General features: G+C 36.8%; 1 protein-coding gene across 1 annotated transcript in view; it reads left to right on the forward strand.

Moving 5' to 3' along the window:
- Window positions 1-21337, forward strand: part of LOC149800935 (DIS3-like exonuclease 1) — an 89394-nt gene extending 68057 nt beyond the window's left edge. Inside the window, exons 18-24 of the mRNA XM_089955002.1 lie at window positions 3767-3919; window positions 7995-8144; window positions 12663-12764; window positions 15332-15480; window positions 16758-16929; window positions 17402-17536; window positions 19880-21337. Of these exons, the coding sequence (XP_089811128.1) occupies window positions 3767-3919; window positions 7995-8144; window positions 12663-12764; window positions 15332-15480; window positions 16758-16929; window positions 17402-17536; window positions 19880-20044 (1026 nt within the window). The 3' untranslated portion in view covers window positions 20045-21337. The remainder of the gene's footprint in view (window positions 1-3766; window positions 3920-7994; window positions 8145-12662; window positions 12765-15331; window positions 15481-16757; window positions 16930-17401; window positions 17537-19879) is intronic.
- Window positions 21338-21725: the final 388 nt, after the last annotated feature.

A 21725-nucleotide genomic window follows, 5' to 3' on the forward strand; every position in this document is an offset into this window, starting at 1 on the left:
GGAGTAATTAGTAAAACATACAACATATACACTGATCTGCAGGCACATTATGCTATGGCAGATCAGGATCTCAGTTGTTTGCAGTTTTATTGGACTTGTAAGGGAGTATATCCGCTTGTGCGTGACGGATATCAATGGTATGCATCATATCACTGGATTTATAAACTTGTGTTACAGTCCAAATACAAGTTTTTATGAAATCTAGCCAGGTCATTTTTAAGGTATGATAGTACACAATGATTTATACATGATATGACAGCCCATATCAAATTGATATACAGGTGCATTACATACCTTGAATTATTGCTTTTTTCATGTCTATGATGCTAAAAAGTATAAAAGTACTGCCAACTGTGACTTATGTTTGACCATTTACAATGCTTTGGATAATAGAAATACCAAATATTTATATGATTTATTGAGATATACTGAAGTCTTTGTGTTCAGATCTTGCCATCTTTATTTGTCATGTTGATATGACCATATATGCCCAAATGTGAGATTGATATTACTACAGAATATTAATTTACCAGCGCTAAAATTGAATGCAGATTAGACGTGAAGTACTCAACACCAAGCTTGTACTCTACTGTTATAGAGTGATACATCAAACTCATTTTTCTTTAGCTCAGGATCGACCATTTAGAACATACTCATCTCTTTCTGATATGAATCAAATACTGTATATACTCGCTTATAAGTTGAGTCAAACTGCAAACAACAAAGATCTTGGTATGATATAGCATAATGTTCCTGCAGATCATGGTTTATTTTGTTTGTTACTGATTACACCAAGTACCGCTCCGATGGCCTAGTGGTTAGAGCGTCCGCCTCGGATGCGGGAGGTCGTGGGTTCGATCCCTGGCCGAGTCATACCAGAGACTTAAAAAATGGTACTAACAGCTGCCTCGCTTGGCGTTCAGCATTAAGAGGTTAGTGTTAGGACTGGTCGGCCTGGTGTCAGGATAATGTGACTGGGTGGGACATCATGCTACATGTCTGCGGCATGATGCCCCAGTGCTAGACATCACTATAAACTGCCACATTGCAGACATCGTAGCGATATGACTGAAAAATTGTTAAAGCTACGTTAAAAATCAAAATCACATCACATCACATCACTGATTACACCAAACAGACCCAGATCTGCCAGCACATTATGTGATGGTAGATCTGGGTCTGTACAGTTTGCAGTTGGACTGGTGTTTTAAATGAGTATATACGGTAAGTTTGGCTCTCTGAATCGACTCTGATGTGATCATACTGATACTTCCCTTGGCTATCATATGTTTACTACAGGTAGCACAGTGGGTTAGAAGAGTGCTGGGCCTTGGCTATCAAATGTTTACTACAGGTAGCACAGTGGGGTAGAAGAGTGCTGGGCCTTGGCTATCATATGTTTATGACAGGTAGCACAGTGGAGTAGAAGAGTGCTGGGCCTTGGCTATCATATGTTTACTACAGGTAGCACAGTGGGATAGAAGAGTGCTGGGCCTTGGCTATCATATGGTTACTACAACTAGCACAGTGGAGTAGAAGAGTGCTGGTCCTTGGCTATCATGTGTAAAACAGGTAGCACAGTGGGGTAGTAGAGTTCTGGGTTTGGGGTGCCATATTTTGAATACAGGTAGCATGGTGGGGTGGCAGAGTACTGGGTTTGGGATGCCATATTTTGAATACATGTAGCATAGAGGTGCTATATTTTGAATAGTGATAGCACAGTGGGGTACCAGAGTGCATAGTCCTGGCTACCATATGTTGAATACATATAGCACAGTGGGGTACCAGAGTGCATAGTCCTGGCTACCATATGTTGAATACATATAGCACAGTGGGGTACCAGAGTGCATAGTCCTGGCTACCATATATTGAATACATATAGCACAGTGGGATACCAGAGTGCATAGTCCTGGCTACCATATGTTGAATACATATAGCACAGTGGGGTACCAGAGTGCTTAGTCCTGGCTGTAATATGTTGAATACAGATAGCACAGTGGCGTACCAGACTACTTAGTCCTAGCTATAATATGTTGAATACAGATAGCACAGTGGGGTACCAGAATGCTTAGTCCTGGCTACCATATGTTGAATACAGATAGCACATGGGGTACCAGAGTGTTGTTTCTTCGATGTCAAATGTTCAATAGAGGAAGGACAGGGGGTTAGTAGAGTGCTTTGTCTTGGCTGCCATATGTTGAATATAGGTAGTGTAATGGGGTAGTAGAGTGCTGTGTCTGGGGTGTCATATGTTGAATACAGGGAGACAGTGTGGTAGCTGTGTGCTTTGTCTTGGCTGCCATATGTTGCATACAGGTAGTATAGTGGGGTAGTAGAGTGTTGTGTCTGGGGTGTCATATGTTGAATACAGGGAGACAGTGTGGTAGCTGTGTGCTTTGTCTTGGCTGCCATATGTTGCATACAGGTAGCCTAGTGGGGTAGTAGAGTGTTGTGTCTGGGGTGTCATATGTTGAATACAGGGAGACAGTGGGGTAGCTGTGTGCTGTGTCTGGGGTACCATATGTTGAATACAGGTAGCATAGTTGGGTAGTAGAGTGCTGTGTCTGGGATGTCATATGTTGCATACAGGTAGCCTAGTGGGGTAGTAGAGTGTTGTGTCTGGGGTGTCATATGTTGAATACAGGGAGACAGTGGGGTAGCTGTTTGCTTTGTCATGGCTGCCATATGTTGAGCATAGGTAGCATAGTGGGGCAGTAGAGAGCTGTGTCTGGGGTGTCATATGTTGAATACAGGGAGACAATGGGGTAGTAGAGTGTTATGTCTGGGGTGTCATATGTTGAATACAGAGAGACAGTGGGGTAGCTGTGTGCTTTGTCTTGGCTGCCATATGTTGAATACAGGTGGCATAGTGGGGTTGTAGAGTGCTGGGTCTTGGGTGTCATATGTTGAATAGAGCGAGACAGTGGGGTAGCTGAGTGCTGTGTCTTGGGTGCCGTATGTTGAATATAGGTTAGCATAGTGGGGTAGTAGAGTGCTGGGTCTGGTGTGTCTTTTGTTGAATACAGGTAGCATAGTGAACTACTATATGATATCTTGGCATATTCTACTTTCTATTTCAGACGCAAAAATCATTATTACTAATTTATAAAAATGTGAAAAAGAGAAGTCTTACATAGCTTGCAGTTTCATATTAAGTTTTTTCTCAGAAGTTAACTTGGCCTGCAAACTGACCCAAAGTCTGAACTCAAACTTAAGTCTAAAATCCAGTGATCTGATTGGACAGATTTAAGTCTGACTTAAAATCCAGTGAATTGATGTGCCATATTTAGATATGACTTAGAATCCAGTGATTTGATTAGCCAAATTTAGGTCTGAAAGCTGATTGGCCAAAATTTAGTCCTGACTTAAATTCTAATGATTTGATTGGCCAAAATTTAGGTCTTACCTAATATCGACCATTAGTATATGTCTTAGGTTCAGATGAAATTAGGACTACGTCTTTGTTTAGTAGCCCAATGATCTGCCATCTGTTTTTAAAAAATTGTTGGACCTTGTGACATCATCCTTAAGAGCTATAGTATTTGTATGTACTTCACATGTATTACAGGAATTTGGATTAGTAGCCAAGAATAGATAAAGTTCATAATAAATGTGTTTCAATCTCAAAAGAGGCATTTATTTAGAAAATATGATAAAATCTTGAAAAAGGAAGCTCATTTCAGAAGGTATCATTGTGACATTTGTTAGTTTACTGAAGGATAAAAGTATTTGTGAGGTCACTTGTTTTCCATTTTGCTCATTTCAGTTGAGACATCACCCTCTTCCCAGAGAGGAACAGTTCAGCAATTTGAAGAATTGTGCTGCGACTCATGGCTTTGAGATCAAAACTAAATCTAACAAAGAGCTCGCAGAATCATTGGACAAATGTGTAGATCCACAGGACCCAGTTGTTAACAAGGTACTTCAGAAGTACCTTCATATTTTGTGAGATATAATCTGGCTTTTGTAATCCAGCACTTATACATGCTGCTGTGGGTGAAAATAATCTTTGATTGTTTCCATTCAGCTGATATATATTATGATGGTCTTAAAATTTATATTGATTTCTAGGAAAGATGTAAAATAATCAGCAAGCAAATTAGCAGTACTATTTGTTTATTGCTGGAATTTTCATTTTGAAAATCTTTGTTAGTAACACAAGAATATGTTCAGATTAAGATTTCATGAAAATTGAACAAATATGGAGGTTATTTTGATTTTAAATTGAATACATATTTATGTGGATAAATTTACATATTAACCCACTGGGCTTCTAAATTTGTTTAACTGCTCATCCCGAACACTCAGTCAGTATGCAGATAATATGCTTGGATTGGTCAGCACTCTGTTTGAATGACTGTTATGCACTAGTTGGTTCATGACTGCATATTATCAGACAGATAATGATGAAAATGATCATTTTATAGCACAGGAATTAATTATTAAAATGTTAGTCTTCATTGTCATGCTTTTTAGGATGTTTTAATTTAGTTTTGATGTATATTCGGGGGTTGGTTGGAATGGTAAAAAAGTTACTTCTGATAATCACTTTTAGAATTTGCAGATCCTGTGAAATCCTCACAGACCTTCACCATTCCAGTTTACTATCATAATTACCAATTTATCACTTTACCCTCTGCACTTAGTTCTTTTTAAGTTTGAGTGATTCTTCAAAATGTTTTGAAATCAGTGTTGTATATTCCATCTATTTTCTTCTAGATCTCACTCATTTGTGATCACAGATGATTTTTTTGCACTGTTCTAACTGATTCAGATTGGTTCCTTCTTTATTGCCTTCACTATGGTCCATTGTTCTTTCAGTTCATCTCAGCACTTGACCTATTTTGTAAGATTTATCAGATGGTCTTTCCAAGTAATATGTTGTAATTTTGATTGCATTTATCTTAAAAGTCGTAGTGTTCATTTCACAGTTAGCTCAGCACAATACTTGACTCATTTCAAGTGCATGTTGTTGTTTTGCTCTCTTTAATTAAAGGTGTCAATAACAATAGGCAAGATTACAAATGGGATGTTTAAGAGATAATTTCCCCACTAGTAGTAATTGTATGGAGCATCATTTGAGCCAAACAGGAGTTTTTTTGCTATCACTGGTTTCAAGAGAGATGGGTAATAGTCACAGATAAGCAGTTGACCTGGGCTAATGAGATGGCCTGTAAGTGCTCACGTAAGGATGCATACATCAACAGCACCAACTTCTAATGATTGAGTCATTAAGAAAAAGATTGAGCAATCTATACCATTATGGGCTACAACACAATTGAAATTCACCACTGCCCACAGTGCCACAACCAGAGCTTACCAGAACTGAACAGACTTCTGGACCAGCACTGACATAATACAGTCACCCACTTGGACCATTTCTGGACAACCCAGCACCACTAGCTGACCTTCCCAGTATGTTCAGTCATGGACCCTAGATGCAGACCTGAGGTCTCTTGACCAAGACATTCAGGAACCAAGGTTCAGAATGGAGATGTTGACTTTGGTTCTCAGTGTCAGTCAGTTTAGACCTCAAAGATGCATATCTTGTATTCTCATTCAAAGTTTTTCCAAGAAATTTCTGAGGTTCATATACAGGAACACAACCAGTTCATGATGTTCACTTTTGGTCCAAATCTCAGTTCCTGCATCTTAATGAGAAATCATGGAAAGAATCATATCTTTTGAACCATCTCCCCATTTATAACATCAAATCATCTGGATGACATCAATTAAAAAATGTCAGGTGAACAATTTTTGTACCAAGATAGAAAATCCCTTGCTTTCCTCTTTCTTCACTATGAATTCCTTGTTAACAAGGATAAATTGAATTTCATTCCTTCATAGTATTTCATTAACCCAGGCATGTAATTCTAAATCTCATGGATTCAGCTTTGTCTCCCTCAAGATTATGCCTTGAAAGTCATCTTGGTGGTATCATCCATATGCTCAGAGATTCTGAACCTGGCATTGGAATTTCATTGCCTCTTTGGTTTTCTCATTGCAAAACTGAATCTTCTTATTTTGAGTAACTTGTGAGATCCCTGCAGATGATCCTCCCCCTCCATTGGTTTATGAAACTTTGACATCTGATCCAAATGATCCAAGTTTTGAGCTATGTAACGTCTTTTCCCAGCAAATGAGAAGATCTCTTTGCTTACATTGTGTATCTTGCTGTAGGAAGTCACAGATGCCAGCATGACTGGTTGGGTTTCCCATTTCTTGCTGTCCTTTCAATAAATCAGTTGGGTTTGACCACTTTAAGAGTGTTCCATGTACATCATTCTTGTGGAGGTGAATACCTTTTAGTTGTGGCAGAAGTTAAATAGTGTTCTCATTCCATCCAATAATTCAGATATCATCAACTACATCAGAAGACAAGGGAGAACCAAGTTCCCAAGCCCCTGCCTTCTGGTTTGGAATTTTCTCAGACAGTGTCAGTGTCAACTAATGCACTTTAAAATCTGCAACATCTCAGCCATTCCTAATGGCAAAGTAGAATCACTGTCTCGGTGAATCAGGTAATCCACGCTGAATGGTCCAGTTACCCCTTTGTGAAGAGAAGTCAGAATATGTCAGATCCATACCTAATTAGTCGACAAGATATATGTGTAGTTCAGTTTCTTTCATGATAGCCTCAGCTTTCATTGGGAAGAACTTGGTCCTGTGTCTTGAAACCACTTTCTTCTTTGGACCCTCCTTCCCAATATATGTCTTCAAGGCCCTTCAGGGCATTGAAGCAGAACCTGAAGTGGACTGCAGAGCCATTTAGAAGGGATCTGACTTGTTCTTGCTGCTCAGTGAATTATGGTGCAGTATTTCTGCTCATGCTTTGTTATCCAGTTGGATTTTCTGCTTGCCATACATGGTTAGGTGGTCATTTTACACCAGCTTAGCATTTGAGAACAACTCTTCCCAAGATGACATCATTCAAACCATACAATGCGCTTGGGTCTCAATCTGACTAGGTGGGGACCTTTATCATTGGCATAACAAGGTCAGGACCTTTATCTGTGGCATAGCAAGGTGGGGACTTTTATCAGTGGCATAACAAGGTGAGGACCTTTATCAGTGGCATAACAAGGTGAGGATCTTTATCAGTGGCATAACAAGGTGGGGACCTTTATCAGTGGCATAACAAGGTGAGGACCTTTATCAGTGGCATAACAAGGTGGGGACCTTTTTCAGTGGCATAACAAGGTGAGGACCTTTATCAGTGGCATAACAAGGTGGGGACCTTTATCAGTGGCATAACAAACTACCTTTCCAGTTTCATCAGCAGCTTAGTTCCATTGGATTTGCTGGTGCAAACATTGTGCTATAACTGCATTCATTCATTGTCCCTCTGCTAACCCTAGATATGTCTCACAACCAAGTTGAAGTTGTTTTCAACAAGTTAGAAGACTGGAGCCAGGGTCAACTCAGTGGCAAGGATTACGTAACTGTCTTATCTGTTCTCCTAGCATAACTTGTTTGGGTAATGTATCTGAAGAAATTTTTGGAGTTCAGTGTTTCTTTAATAATACTTAACCTGATTGTAATAAGCGCATAGCCTCTCAAAGGTTACATACCCGTAAGAGCTTGCACATCTGCATGAGTTGCAAATGATTGTTGACAAGATTTGGTACCAGTATTATCCAAAAGGATACCAGTTTTCTCTGATGATTTTTGTTGTTGTGCTAAACCAGTCAAAATACAGGGTGAACATCAGTTTTAGCCATATATTATCAAAAGAAACATTGTACTACCCCATAAACCATTTCAGGATGATTCTGCAGAAAACAGATAACAAATATCATTGAAATTTATAAACATTTTTAACCTCATAAAGTAGACAATATGCTTATACTTTATACCATGTGCAGTATGTTCAGTTGAGCTTTGGAACATTAATGAAGTCTTGTGATGATGATGATGATGATGATGATGATGATGATATGATGATGATGATGATCACATAAAAATAATACATAACCATTTCTTGCCTTTTACAGCTGTTGAGGATGCTTGCAACCCAGGCAATGACCAATGCTGAGTATTTCTCCTCAGGTTCTCTGTCCAGGAATCAATTCTTCCATTATGGCCTAGCTCTGGACCTCTACACTCACTTCACATCTCCAATCAGGAGATACGCAGATATTTTGGTGTGTATCTTGGGTAAAAAGTAGTTAGTAAGCCAAGTAAATTTAATTCCCTTAACACTGATTGTGCAAAATAAGTACTCTCAATATGTCTTATGCATAGTCTGTTTGCTGTCCCATGAATGGCAGTAAATTTTGGTTTTCTCAAAATCTTGAATCTCCGATGGATTCGAAGCGGATATAACTTTTAAATTATTGATGTACTTACCCATGTATTTTTGGCCCTCAAACAAGTAAATTGGAGCAATTATTACACAAGTGTTAGTCAGCAAATTTAACAGCTTAAGGACTTGCTATGATTGCCTTCCACCTAATGTTACCTTGTCATGATGTGCATGGAGGGGGGATTGTAGTGCTGACCCCATCCATTGCATCAGCTTATCCACAGAAAGATCATCATTACTATTATTAGTTGGGGTGATCCATGTCATTTTCTGTCCATTCCATATAGACAATAGTAGTGTTAGATGCATATAAAAATGAACATAATAAAGAACAAAACTTTTTAAAAGTTGAAATTTAAAAGTCATAAAATGCTTATGCCTTTGTTTGTACATATGATTCAGGTCAATTTGGGTTTCAAAGTTTTAGATTTGCCTCGAACTTTTCACACATTTTAAATTTGGTAGGGGATTAAGGTGGAGCATAATGTAGTCTTGAGGGTGGAGGAAAGCGAAGTCTTGGAGATAATAAAACTCTGAGCCTGAATTTGAGATTGAGTTTTTACTTTTTAAGTCAATTAAAAGTGATGTTACAAAAATTAAAGCCCTTTGTGATTGGTGGATACAAAATCTCAACCTTTGTGATTGGTGGATACAAAATCCCAAGATTAAGTTCCTGATGAATTTCATGCCTTGCAAAACATGTAAACTTTAACTTGGGTGTGCTCTTACACTGACACATCTTGGAACCAGAATCCAATCCTTGATGGCAGAGGTGGAAGTTTCCATTTTACCAATATGCAATCTAGGTCCATCACTCGACAGTTTTACGTTACATTGTGTTATAAAATTTCATCCCAGAATAGCTTAATACTTTTGAACAAGGCAGCATTAGTTTGTTTCCGACACTTCATGACAATAAGATTGTTTCCGACACTTCATGACAATAAGATTGTTTCCGACACTTCATGACAATAAGATTGTTCTAATATTATCTCATGAAAATTAACATGATGTCGTACTAAAAGAAATGTTTATTAACTGTTCACCTTGTAACCTAGCTAGTAGCTTTCTCTTCAGAAATGCAGTGATGGTGCTTTAATGTAATATACCAATGTCTTTCACATATGGACTAGAGAGTTGTTTTTGTTGATGGGGAAGACATTTGCTTTTCGTTGCTTTACTATTTATCTAACTTTACAAGATCAAATTACATGACAGATGAGTTTGAACTCTTGGTTTTGTATCCTTTTCCAAATGCTTCAGGAAATCTTGAGACTTAACAAACCATATATGATCTACAACAAAATAAATACATATTTTGAAATGCACTACAGAACGTTGTATCAAAGGAAAATAATCTTTACTGAAACAGCACATGCACTGCAGTGTTTTAGTGAAGGTTACATCATAAAAATGAAAAGAGTAATATTAATATTCTAAATATCCAGATATTTAAAAAAATTATGCTTATCTTGCTGTATAAAAGATTACTGTGCGAATAAAAACTAAAAAAATTCCCAGGTATCTTATCTTGCTATTATGTACTGATGTTCCTCACAAGTTTAGTGCCAGTTGGAAGTGGGCCAGGTAAACAGAGAAGCATTATATCAATGCATGCAAATAAAGAACACTTAAATTATAATGTTTTGGTGTTTTCTTTGACAGATAATGAATACTGGTTACGTTTCTGGGTTCTTTTCTTTTTGTGTAAATTTAATGCCATCAGTCTAGTTGTATGTGTGCACAGTGATCTAGTTGTATGTGTGCACAGTGGTCTAGTTGTTTGTGTGCACAGTGGTCTAATTGTTTGTGTGCACAGTGGTCTAGTTGTTTGTGTGCACAGTGGTCTAATTGTTTGTGTGCTCAGTGGTCTAGTTGTTTTTGTGCACAGTGGTCTAGTTGTTTGTGTGCACAGTGGTCTAATTGTTTGTGTGCACAATGGTCTAGCTGTTTGTGTGCACATTGGTCTAGTTGTTTGTGTGCACATTGTTCTAGTTGTATGTGTGCACATCAATCTAGTTATATGTGTGCACATACTTCTGGTTGTATGTGCACATATTGGTCTAGTTGTGTGTGTGCACATTGGTCTAGTTGTATGTGTGCAAATGGGTCTAGTTGTGTGTGCACACATCTGTCTAGTTGTATGTGTGCTCAGTGGTCTAGTTGTTTTTGTGCACAGTGGTCTAGTTGTTTGTGTGCACATTGGTCTAGTTGTTTGTGTGCAAATGGGTCTAGTTGTGTGTGCACACATCTGTCTAGTTGTATGTGTGCTCAGTGGTCTAGTTGTTTTTGTGCACAGTGGTCTAGTTGTTTGTGTGCTCAGTGGTCTAGTTGTTTTTGTGCACAGTGGTCTAGTTGTTTGTGTGCACATTGGTCTAGTTGTTTGTGTGCACATTGTTCTAGTTGTATGTGTGCACATCAATCTAGTTATATGTGTGCACATACTTCTGGTTGTATGTGCACATATTGGTCTAGTTGTGTGTGTGCACATTGGTCTAGTTGTATGTGTGCAGATGGGTCTAGTTGTGTGTGCACACATCTGCCTAGTTGTATGTGCACACATTGGTTGTATGTGCACACATCAGTCTAGTTTTATGTGCACACATTGGTCAAATTGTATGTGCACACATCAGTCTAGTTGTATGTGTGCAAATGGGTCTAGTTGTGTGTGCACACACTGGTATAGTTGTATGTGCACACATTGGTATAGTTGTTTGTGCACACATTGGTCTAGTTGTATGTGCACACATTGGTATAGTTGTATGTGCACACATTGGTCTAGTTGTATGTGCACACATCAGTCTAGTTGTATGTGCACACATTGGTTTAGTTGTATGTGCACACATTGGTCTAGTTGTATGTGCACACATTGGTTTAGTTGTATGTGTACACATTGGTCTAGTTGTATGTGCACACATTGGTTTAGTTGTATGTGCACACATCAGTCTAGTTGTATGTGCACACATTGGTTTAGTTGTATGTGCACACATTGGTCTAGTTGTATGTGCACACACTGGTTTAATTGTATGTGCACACATTGGTTTAATTGTATGTGCACACATTGGTTTAGTTGTATGTGCACACATCAGTCTAGTTGTATGTGCACACATTGGTCTAGTTGTATGTGCACACATCGGTCTAGTTGTATGTGCACACATTAGTCTAGTTGTATGTGCACACATTGGTCTAGTTGTATGTGCACACATTGGTCTAGTTGTATGTGCACACATTGGTTTAGTTGTATGTGCACACATTGGTCTAGTTGTATGTGCACACATCGGTCTAGTTGTATGTGCATACATTGGTTTAGTTGTATGTGCACACATTGGTCTAGTTGTATGTGCACACATCGGTCTAGTTGTATGTGCACACATTGGTTTAATTGTATGTGTACACATCAGTCTAGTTGTATGTGCACACATTGGTCTAGTTGTATGTGCACACATTGGTCTAGTTCTATGTGTACAGATCGGTCTAGTTGTATTTGCATTTCCAACTGATTCATCATTTTAGGTAACAGTGACATCCATTTTTTGTACATGTGCCTGTTGAGTCAAAAACAACAGCAACAGTAAACAAAACTGATGGACCACCATCCATAAAAATTGATAACTTTTACATATTAAAGATGTTTAGTTAGATTCCTGTGTATGTATTAAAAGTACATTTCACTTTACTTTGGTCCTCTCTGCATACTAGTTAATAAAAAGAAATTGTCTAAATATGGTAACTTATTGCTGAGAATATGCTGGTTCCTCCGAGAATTAAAAATTTCTAGATTTTTGTTTATATGCCAGTCTCTATCCCAGTAAGACTGTAGACAGATAAAAATAGCTAGGAGGGACAGAGAAATTTGGGCTTTAACTAAGGTAATCAAAACAATTTCATGGTTTGATAGTCATCTGTTGAGGCATCTGTTTTGAATATGGGTAAAACATTACTTTGTTTAGATTCCAACCTGAACTTAGGGGCCCCAGGTGGCCTTGAGGTTTTAGGCACTTGCCTTTACAGATCACTGATATCTCAACTCTGTCCATGTGGATTCAAGTCTTGTGCTTGGCCATTGTGGATATGTGAGAACGTTTGCCGGTAGCTTTCTGTGGGTTGGTGGTTCTTCCTCCATTGGCTGCTATAAAAAGCCTATCATATGCTGAAAAATTTATCCAGCCGACAACAACCGACTTGAATTTTGTTTTCCGTCTGCTTATGAAATGTACTTTAAGCCTCAGTATTTTGTTAACTATAAAATTTATTATAATTTTGGAAAATATGGTGTCCAGAAAATTGGACATTCTGTTCTGGATATTTAGGTTAATGATGTGAACTAATTTGAATGTTTTCATGTTTGTATTTGCAGGTTCACAGACAATTACTGTCAGCTGTCGGTGAAGATAATGTGAAGTTGCCAAGCAATACAGAACTTGATGACATGAGTAAACACATCAATCAAAAGCACAGGGTAAATCTTAATTTTTAATTTTTTGAAAAACATAAATACCATATATACCAGCCAAGTTAAAGTGCAAACTGCACAGACCCTGATCTGCCAGTACTTAATGTACAGGCATATCTGGGTCTCTGCAGTATTTTAAGAGCAATCAGAAAAACAAACATATTCCCTGATCTGCAGTGGCAGATCAAGGTCTTCATTGATTGCAGTTGGATTGGACTTATCCACAGATATATATGGTATATAAATTTGCCTTAAAATTTTTAAAAAAAAACATTTTTGAGGAGTAGCTGAAGGAAGAGAGTAAAACCATTGTTGATTTTGATGAAATTAACAGTATATAGGACTGAGTTTACCTGCATAAAATGCCAAGAACATAATGGGAATAAAGGTGAGAAAGTTGTCTTTTTGATACACATAGATTAAGAGCTGTATTTTATAGTCATAAGTTGCTTTATTGCTTTCTTGTATCCTACATTAATGGAAAGTTTATTCTGTGATCTTCAGATTGCACAAGAAAATGCACACCTACCTATTCATTTTTTGTAATATGGGGCAAGACACATTCTGTCACATGGAAACCTGCCCTTTTTTGCAATGCTGTCCAAGTACTAAATGCTGGAAATAATTTATTAGCTGGCTTTTATGTCCTTTATTAAACTTTGACCATATTAGCAGTGGAATACTGTTATTTATGACTGGATTTAAAGCTATGTTGGCTCCACAGGAAGCAGCACATATTACAAGTGGAATACTGTTACTTATCACTGGACTTAAAGCTCTGTTGGCTCCACAGGAAGCAGCACATATTGCAAGTGGAATACTGTTATTTATCACTGGATTTGAAGCTATGTTGGCTCCACAGGAAGCAGCACATCTAGCAAGTGGAATACTGTTATTTATCACTGGACTTAAAGCTATGTTGGCTCCACAGGAAGCAGCACATATTGCAAGTGGAATACTGTTATTTATCACTGGACTTAAAGCTATGTTGGCTCCACAGGAAGCAGCACATATTGCAAGTGGAATACTGTTATTTATCACTGGACTTAAAGCTATGTTGGCTCCACAGGAAGCAGCACATATTGCAAGTGGAATACTGTTATTTATCACTGGACTTAAAACTCTGTTGGCTCCACAGGAAGCAGCACATCTAGCAAGTGGAATACTGTTATTTATTACTGGACTTAAAACTCTGTTGGCTCCACAGGAAGCAGAACATATTTCAAGTTGAATACTGTTATTTAATCATTAGTCAATAAGCTCTATGGTCACCATAGAAAGCAGCACATATTGCAAGTGAAATACTGTTATTTATCACTGGACATAAAAGCTCTGTTGGCTCCATACGAAGCAGCACATCTAGCAAGTGGAATACTGTTATCACTGGACTTAAAACTCTGTTGGCTCCACAGGAAGCAGCACATATTGCAAGTTGAATACTGTTATTTATCACTGGACTTAAAGCTCTGTTGGCTCCATAGGAAGCAGCACATCTAGCAAGTGGAATACTGTTATTTATCACTGGACTTAAAGCTCTGTTGGCTCCACAGGAAGCAGCACATATTGCAAGTGGAATACTGTTATTTATCACTGGACTTAAAACTCTGTTGGCTCCACAGGAAGCAGCACATATTGCAAGTTGAATACTGTTATTTATCACTGGACTTAAAGCTCTGTTGGCTCCACAGGATGCAGCACATATTGCAAGTGGAATACTGTTATTTATCACTGGACTTAAAGCTCTTTGGCTCCATAGGAAGCAGCACATCTAGCAAGTGGAATACTGTTATTTATCACTGGACTTAAAGCTCTGTTGGCTCCACAGGAAGCAGCACATATTGCAAGTGGAATACTGTTATTTATCACTGGACTTAAAGCTCTGTTGGCTCCACAGGAAGCAGCACATCTAGCAAGTGGAATACTGTTATTTATCACTGGACTTAAAGCTCTGTTGGCTCCACAGGAAGCAGCACATATTGCAAGTGGAATACTGTTATTTATCACTGGACTTAAAGCTATGTTGGCTCCATAGGAAGCAGCACATCTAGCAAGTGGAATACTGTTATTTATCACTGGACTTAAAACTCTGTTGGCTCCACAGAAAGCAGCACATATTGCAAGTGGAATACTGTTATTTATCACTGGACTTAAAGCTATGTTGGTTCCATAGGAAGCAGCACATCTAGCAAGTGGGATACTGTTATTTATCACTAAACCTTAAGCTTATTGGTCACCACAGGAAGCACCACATCTTGCAGGTGGAATACTGTTATGTATCACTGGTATTTATCATTAGACTTTAAGCTCTTTGATCACCACAGGAAGAAGCTCATCTTGTAAATGGATAACTGACTTCATTTATGTTTGTGAGTATCATTTTTCATGGTTTGACAAAAAGTGACAATTTTGTAGGTACATAATTCTAAGGATTAGGAAAAGGAACTTATTGTTTCTTTCGGAAACTCACTTTTTGTTTGCTTTAAAAGTTTTCATGTGTATCCACCATCATTGCCACAATGATTGGTGCACCATGAAATTTTTTAAAATTCATATTTAAGTATTTTCTATTCCAGGCAGCTCAGTATGCCCAGAGAGAATCTCAGGAACTCTTTCAGTGTTTGTTTTTCAAGGGCCGTGGTGGTAGTGATGATGATGAGCACTGTATAGTTGATGCTGTCATTTACCAGATCAGGGCTAATGGCCTTTTTGTGTATGTTCCAAGGTAGGTAAAATAGCATGTTAACCAAATACAGTGTATAAAATTTTATCATGAATCAAACTGAAAACTGTGATGCTGTGGGTTTTTCTTTATTGTACAGTATATTGGAAACTAATCAGATCATTTGATATGTTTCAAATAGGTATCCTCATAACTGTTTTCTTGTTCTGTTTTTCTGTGTTTGTTGGATAGGATTTAGGCAAGCCACACAGGCAGAATTCTCATGCCATAAATTTAGCAGCATTATATTTTTTAAACCTCACTTTGTTTTCCATTAAATTAGTTTAGTTTGTGATCATTATTTCAATTTTTTTTTTACTGCTTATATGAAAACCCTGGATAGCTTAGGTTTTATTATAAACTGCAGATACCTCAGGTGTTATTATAAACTCTGGAAAGGCCATGTGTTATTATAAACTATGGACTGTTCCATTGTTATTATAAACTCTGGAATGTCCAGGTGGTATTATAAACTCTGTAAAGGCCAGGTGTTATTATAAACTATGGATTGTTCCATTGTAATTATAAACTCTGGAATGTCCAGGTGGTATTATAAACTCTGTAAAGGCCAGGTGTTATTATAAACTCTGGAATGTCCAGGTGGTATTATAAACTCTGGAAAATCCAGGTGTTATTATAAACTATGGATTGTTCCATTGTAATTATAAACTCTGGAAAGTCCAGGTGGTATTATAAACTCTGTAAAGGCCAGGTGTTATTATAAACTCTGGATAGCCTAGGTTTTATTTTAAACTCTGGTTTGCTCAGGTGTTATTATGAACTGTGGATAGCTCATGTGTTATTATAAAGTTAAACATCCTATGTTATTTTGTCACATGCTTGAAAAAAATCCTCAGATGTAATTTGTGGCCGTTTCAAACTGCATTCATGCATGTTGTTGTTACTGTGTCATAATAAAATGTCATGTCATTGCTAATAGCAATGTTGGCAGCATTAAAGGATGTTAGAAAACTGATTTTTTTTCTTCAATCATGTGTTGTAGAAATATCATTAAAAAGATGATGTGCAGATATTTCAGTATGACTGAATTATATTTTCAGTGCCTGTTATATTGTTGGATATTCTTCTGCCCAAAGCATTAATCTCAGATGATCCACCACTAATCTATGCATTGGTATTAACCAGGAATTGATCCTGATACTTAAGTAGCGCAAAGTCCAAATATTAGCATGTGGCTATCCACCTGTTGATTTCATTTCATGATTATGCACAAGCACAATCATGTACATGCAGATTCACCTGATGTGCATATATTCCAGGTATGGCATCAAAGGACCAGTTTACCTTAGAAGCAAGGAAGGTCAGGTATTGTACATAGAGACAAATGGCTCACCTGAGTGGACAGGTGGGGAGATAAGCAGAACTGACCAGTCCATCACAGTGACCTGTCTTTATGGTCAGAAAACCTACAGACTCTTGGATCATGTAACTGTAAGCCCTTGTCTACACTATTTGTGTAATATCATCCTTTTGTAATTGTATTAAACTATACTTTTAAAAGCTTGTTTACATATATGTTTATCATTATTTATAGCTAATTTGGTTATGAAAAATGTAGAAATTTTATAAAGTTTTTTTAAAAAATATAAAGGAATGATGTATAATTAATTTGTATGTACTACATGAAATGTGAATCAAGATGCAAATGTAAGATGGCTTTCTGTTGTGAAAAGGTTTAATCTGTATGACTATTCCAAAGGATTTAGTACAATCAGAATGCTTGTTAAAAGAATTTGTAATTATTTCATAATATAGTAAAAAGTTTGAAAAAGCATTTTTACCATTGACAAAAGATGAAAGAAAGTGACAGCATGCTGCAAAACTGAATAATTTAAAGAACTGTCCAAAACATTGATTAATAGTGTCTTAAATTTCATGGATAGTAATTCTTTCTGTTCTGTAGGTGAAATTGACTTTGCTGGAATCCTGGGCACATTCGTCAGCTCTGAAGCTACAGTTGATGTCAAATTCCCCCCACAGATCTAGACATCAGGAGGTGACAAATTTGGCAAAACAGCAAAAGGCTGAAATTATCAAAGTAATGAGATATTATCTCACAAAATATTATTTTGAAAATTGGAATTGATAAATCACCATGCTACACCTACTTACCTACCTGCCTACCTACTACCAGCTTTCAGTCATGTGTTGTTCATTTGCCATTTCAGGGACGTGCTGCCCACCCTTACACCAGGCTGTATTTGATTTATTACGTAATAATGTCCAGGGTGTTAAGCGCTTAATTGATAGTCTGTCCGTTAAGTAACTTGTTTAATTGATAGTATGTCTGTTAAGTGGCCTGGTTAGATGATGGTCTGTCTGTTAAGTAGCCTTGTTGATTGATGGTCTGACTATTAAGTAGCCTGTTTAATTGATGGTCTGTCTATAAAGTGGCCTGGTTAATTGATGGTCTGTTATTAAGTGACCTGGTTAATTGATGGTCTGTTATTAAGTGGCCTGGTTAATTGATGGTCTGACTGTTAAGCAGCCTAGTCAATTTATGGTCTGACTATAAAGTGGCCTGGTTAATTTATGGTCTGTCTATAAAGTGGCCTGGTTAATTGATGGTCTGTCTATAAAATGGCCTGGTTAATTTATGGTCTGACTATAAAGTGGCCTGGTTAATTGATCATCTGTCTATAAAGTGGCCATGTTAATTGATCATCTGTTGTTAAGTGGCCTGGTTAATTGATGGTCTAACTATTAAGCAGCGTAGTTGATTGATGGTCTGATTGTTAAGCAGCCTAGGTAATTTATGGTCTGACTATTAAACAGCCTGGTTAATTGATGGTCTGACTATTAACCAGCCACTATATATAAAGTGGCCTGGTTAATTTATGGTCTGTCTATTAAGTGGCCTGGTTAATTGATGGTCTGTCTATTAAGTGGACTGGTTAATTGATGGTCTGTCTATTAAGTGGCCTGGTTAATTGATGGTCTGACTTTTAATTGATGGTCTGTGTGTTAAGTGGACTGGTTAATTGATGGTCTGTCTATTAAGTGGCCTGGTTAATTGATGGTCTGACTATTAAACAGCCTAGTTAATTGATGGTCTGTCTATTAAGTGGCCTGGTTAATTGATGGTCTGTCTTTTAAGTGGCCCGGTTAATTGATGGTCTGTCTATTAATCAGACTGGTTAATTGTTGATCTGTCACACTGGTCAGATCTACAGTAGAACTCATACAAATTCATTGTTATTACTTTTGACCAATTTTCATGAAACTTTCATAATCCCAAGCTAACTTTATTATTCAAAAGAAAATATTTGATTTCAAAGAATATTCACAACTAATTGGTTTGGGTGGTTATCTGTAATTTGGCAATTCATCAGTTTAAAGTCTTGAAAAACAGGGATTAAGTCCTAATGAAGCATAATTTAAATTCTATGATTTAGCATAAGGTACAAGATGAAATATTTGCAATTATTGTTGTATTCTATATGCCATAATATATGCTATATGCATTAATATGTGATATATACCATAAAATATGCTATATGCCATAGTATGTGCTATATGCCATAATATATGCTATATGCCATAATGTGTGATATATGCCATGTGTGATATATGCCATAATATATGGTATATGCCATAATATATGCTATTTGCCATAATGTATGATATATGCCATAATATATGCTATATGCCATAGTATATGCTATATGCCATAATATATGATATATGCCATAATATATGCTATATGCCATAATATATGAAGTTTGATGGTAGCAGAGAAAGTTACAGTAATGCAAATTACATAATGTTTGAATTTGTGTTACTTTTACTCAGTAAAATGTTTTTCATTAGCCTTTGAAACAAATCATGCACCAAAATTTCAGGATTCATTGTAATTAGGAGTGCTTTGATATATATATATTATGCAGTTAAAATACCATGTAAATTAAAACTGTGGCTGGTGTCAAAAATGAGACTACATTTGTTCCCATCCTATGAGGCCATCCCTTGTGTACTGAAAAGCCAGCCATATGAAAGGAAGAGGACAAAAGGGTAAAGATGTCTTGGTGTCCATTATGGTGGTTTTTGATCATGAGTGGTTTCTCTTGAATAAGGGGACCATTATGTCATAAATATTATAATACGATTTTGCAGGCAAAAATAAGCTCACATTTAAACTAGGCTGTGTGTAAATATGACAAAGAATGAGAAAGAAGAAGAAAAATATAAGGCAGATGTTTACAAGTGTTGTGATTCAGTATAACGTAACATCTTGAAACTAGAAAATTATTTTGAAAATAAATTAATTGAACTTGAAATTCTTGATTATACTTCATTTCAAAACCCTGCTTTAATAAAGCAGATGTGTTTGTTTGTTTGTACTGGGTTTTTTAAAATTTATATTTAAATTTTTTTTCTTCAGGAGGTGTCTTCAGCAGCCGAGGACAAAAGATGTATGCAAATGTCACATGATCTTGGTCCAAATTTCTCAGAGTTGAAAAAGCAATACGGCCAGACTCCAGAAGAGCAGAGTCTTTATAGTTTGTTTGAATCTTTTCGAGAGACGGCTCTCTTTTCAGCAAGGTGACTTATTGTTAATCATACTGTTTGATGCTGCAGAGATTGTTGGAACTAAACAATTACACTCTATTTAAAAGATCAATCGGTGGATGCAGAATATAATTTTGCTTGTTCATGAAACATATTCCTTTAAAGAAAGTCATGTTTTACTATGCAAGGGAGGACCATACTGTGTGCTCGCACTGAATAAATGTATCTCCAATGGGCACAAAAGTCAGTTTGCAAATAATTGTGATATATGGGGGATTCATCTTTCAATTGTTTATTCAGCCATACTGTTGGCATTGTTTAATGTCAGTTTTTGAACAAGGAGGAATCTTATATATATATATGTATGTATATATATATATATATATATATATATATATATATATATATATATATATATATATGTGTGTATATATATATATATATATATATATATATATATATATATATATATATATATATATATATATATATATATATATATATATATAAAATTGCATTTCAATCTAAATAAGTACACTCACACCATGAATGGTCTGCATGGTTCACAAAGCTTTGTTTACTTTTTGAGAGAGTCCCCAGTTGGAGAGAGGCCCTATTATGGATTTAATGGTAAACCGAGAGTCCCCAATATGAATTTTGCAGTAAACTGAAGAGTCCCCATTATGAATTTTATGGTAAACTGAGAGAGTCCCCATTATGAATTTTGTTGCATTGTCATTGTGATGAATTCATGAGAGCAATCAGGGAGAGTGATGATTATTCATGAAAGAAGTGCACAGAATGAAAAGGTTGATTTTAATAGCACATTAATAAATTATTGGCTGTGTAATGTCAGGGGAATGGGAGGTAGGTACCTTTCCCAAGGACACACTAAGGCAGCTGGCTTTAGTTAGCTTACATGAATATCGAATCCACAACTGTTGAATTATGAATCTGACTTTACAAACTAAGCCACCTCAGAATGAACAGGGAAAATTTACAAGCGCATATGACAGGATTTCTAATTATTGCATAATTTTACTCAACCTGTGATGATGAAACTATAGCTTGTGATAATGTTTGTTGAGAGAAATTTTACATTGGTGCTTATTCTTTGAGGGCTGTTTTGATAAGGAGGTAAGTTTTGTGAATGAACTGTGGGAGACAACTCCTAAATTCTGTATATGCAGACATCAAAGATATTTAATTCCTGTTGTATGCTTTTGTTTCTATCCAAGGTGAGGGAAAAGGGACACGGAAAATCAGAGAATAAAATATGTGCTGACAAAGGGATTCCACTAGAATCGCTAATAAATAATGAACAAATTAATTTCTTTCTTTCTCTGTTGTCTGTATTGTAATGGTAAATACCACAGATAATCAAAGATTAAGAATGTGGAATGAATACATAAAATACTCACTCTTTTGTTTTCAGTTCATTGGGATTACTTATTTGCTTCTAGCCAAACATCTGCACACTTGTTGTTTCATCCTGACTTCCATACATAGTTGTTACCTCCCTCCCTCTCCCTCCTCTCTCTCTCATATTTATTATCAGGATCAGACAACAGGCCATGCCAATAAATCATCCCTCCTTCTCCAAACCATGCTGCCCTGTTGACTTATTAGGCAACTAAACCAATTTTTATTTATGCTTGTATACTGACTTGTAGAGGACACAATGAAAACTGCATTTTCCTCTGACAACTGAAATTAAA

Source organism: Sinohyriopsis cumingii, chromosome 4 (assembly GCF_028554795.1).
Source record: "Sinohyriopsis cumingii isolate HCF-2022 chromosome 4, ASM2855479v2, whole genome shotgun sequence".
NCBI lineage: Eukaryota > Metazoa > Mollusca > Bivalvia > Unionida > Unionidae > Sinohyriopsis > Sinohyriopsis cumingii.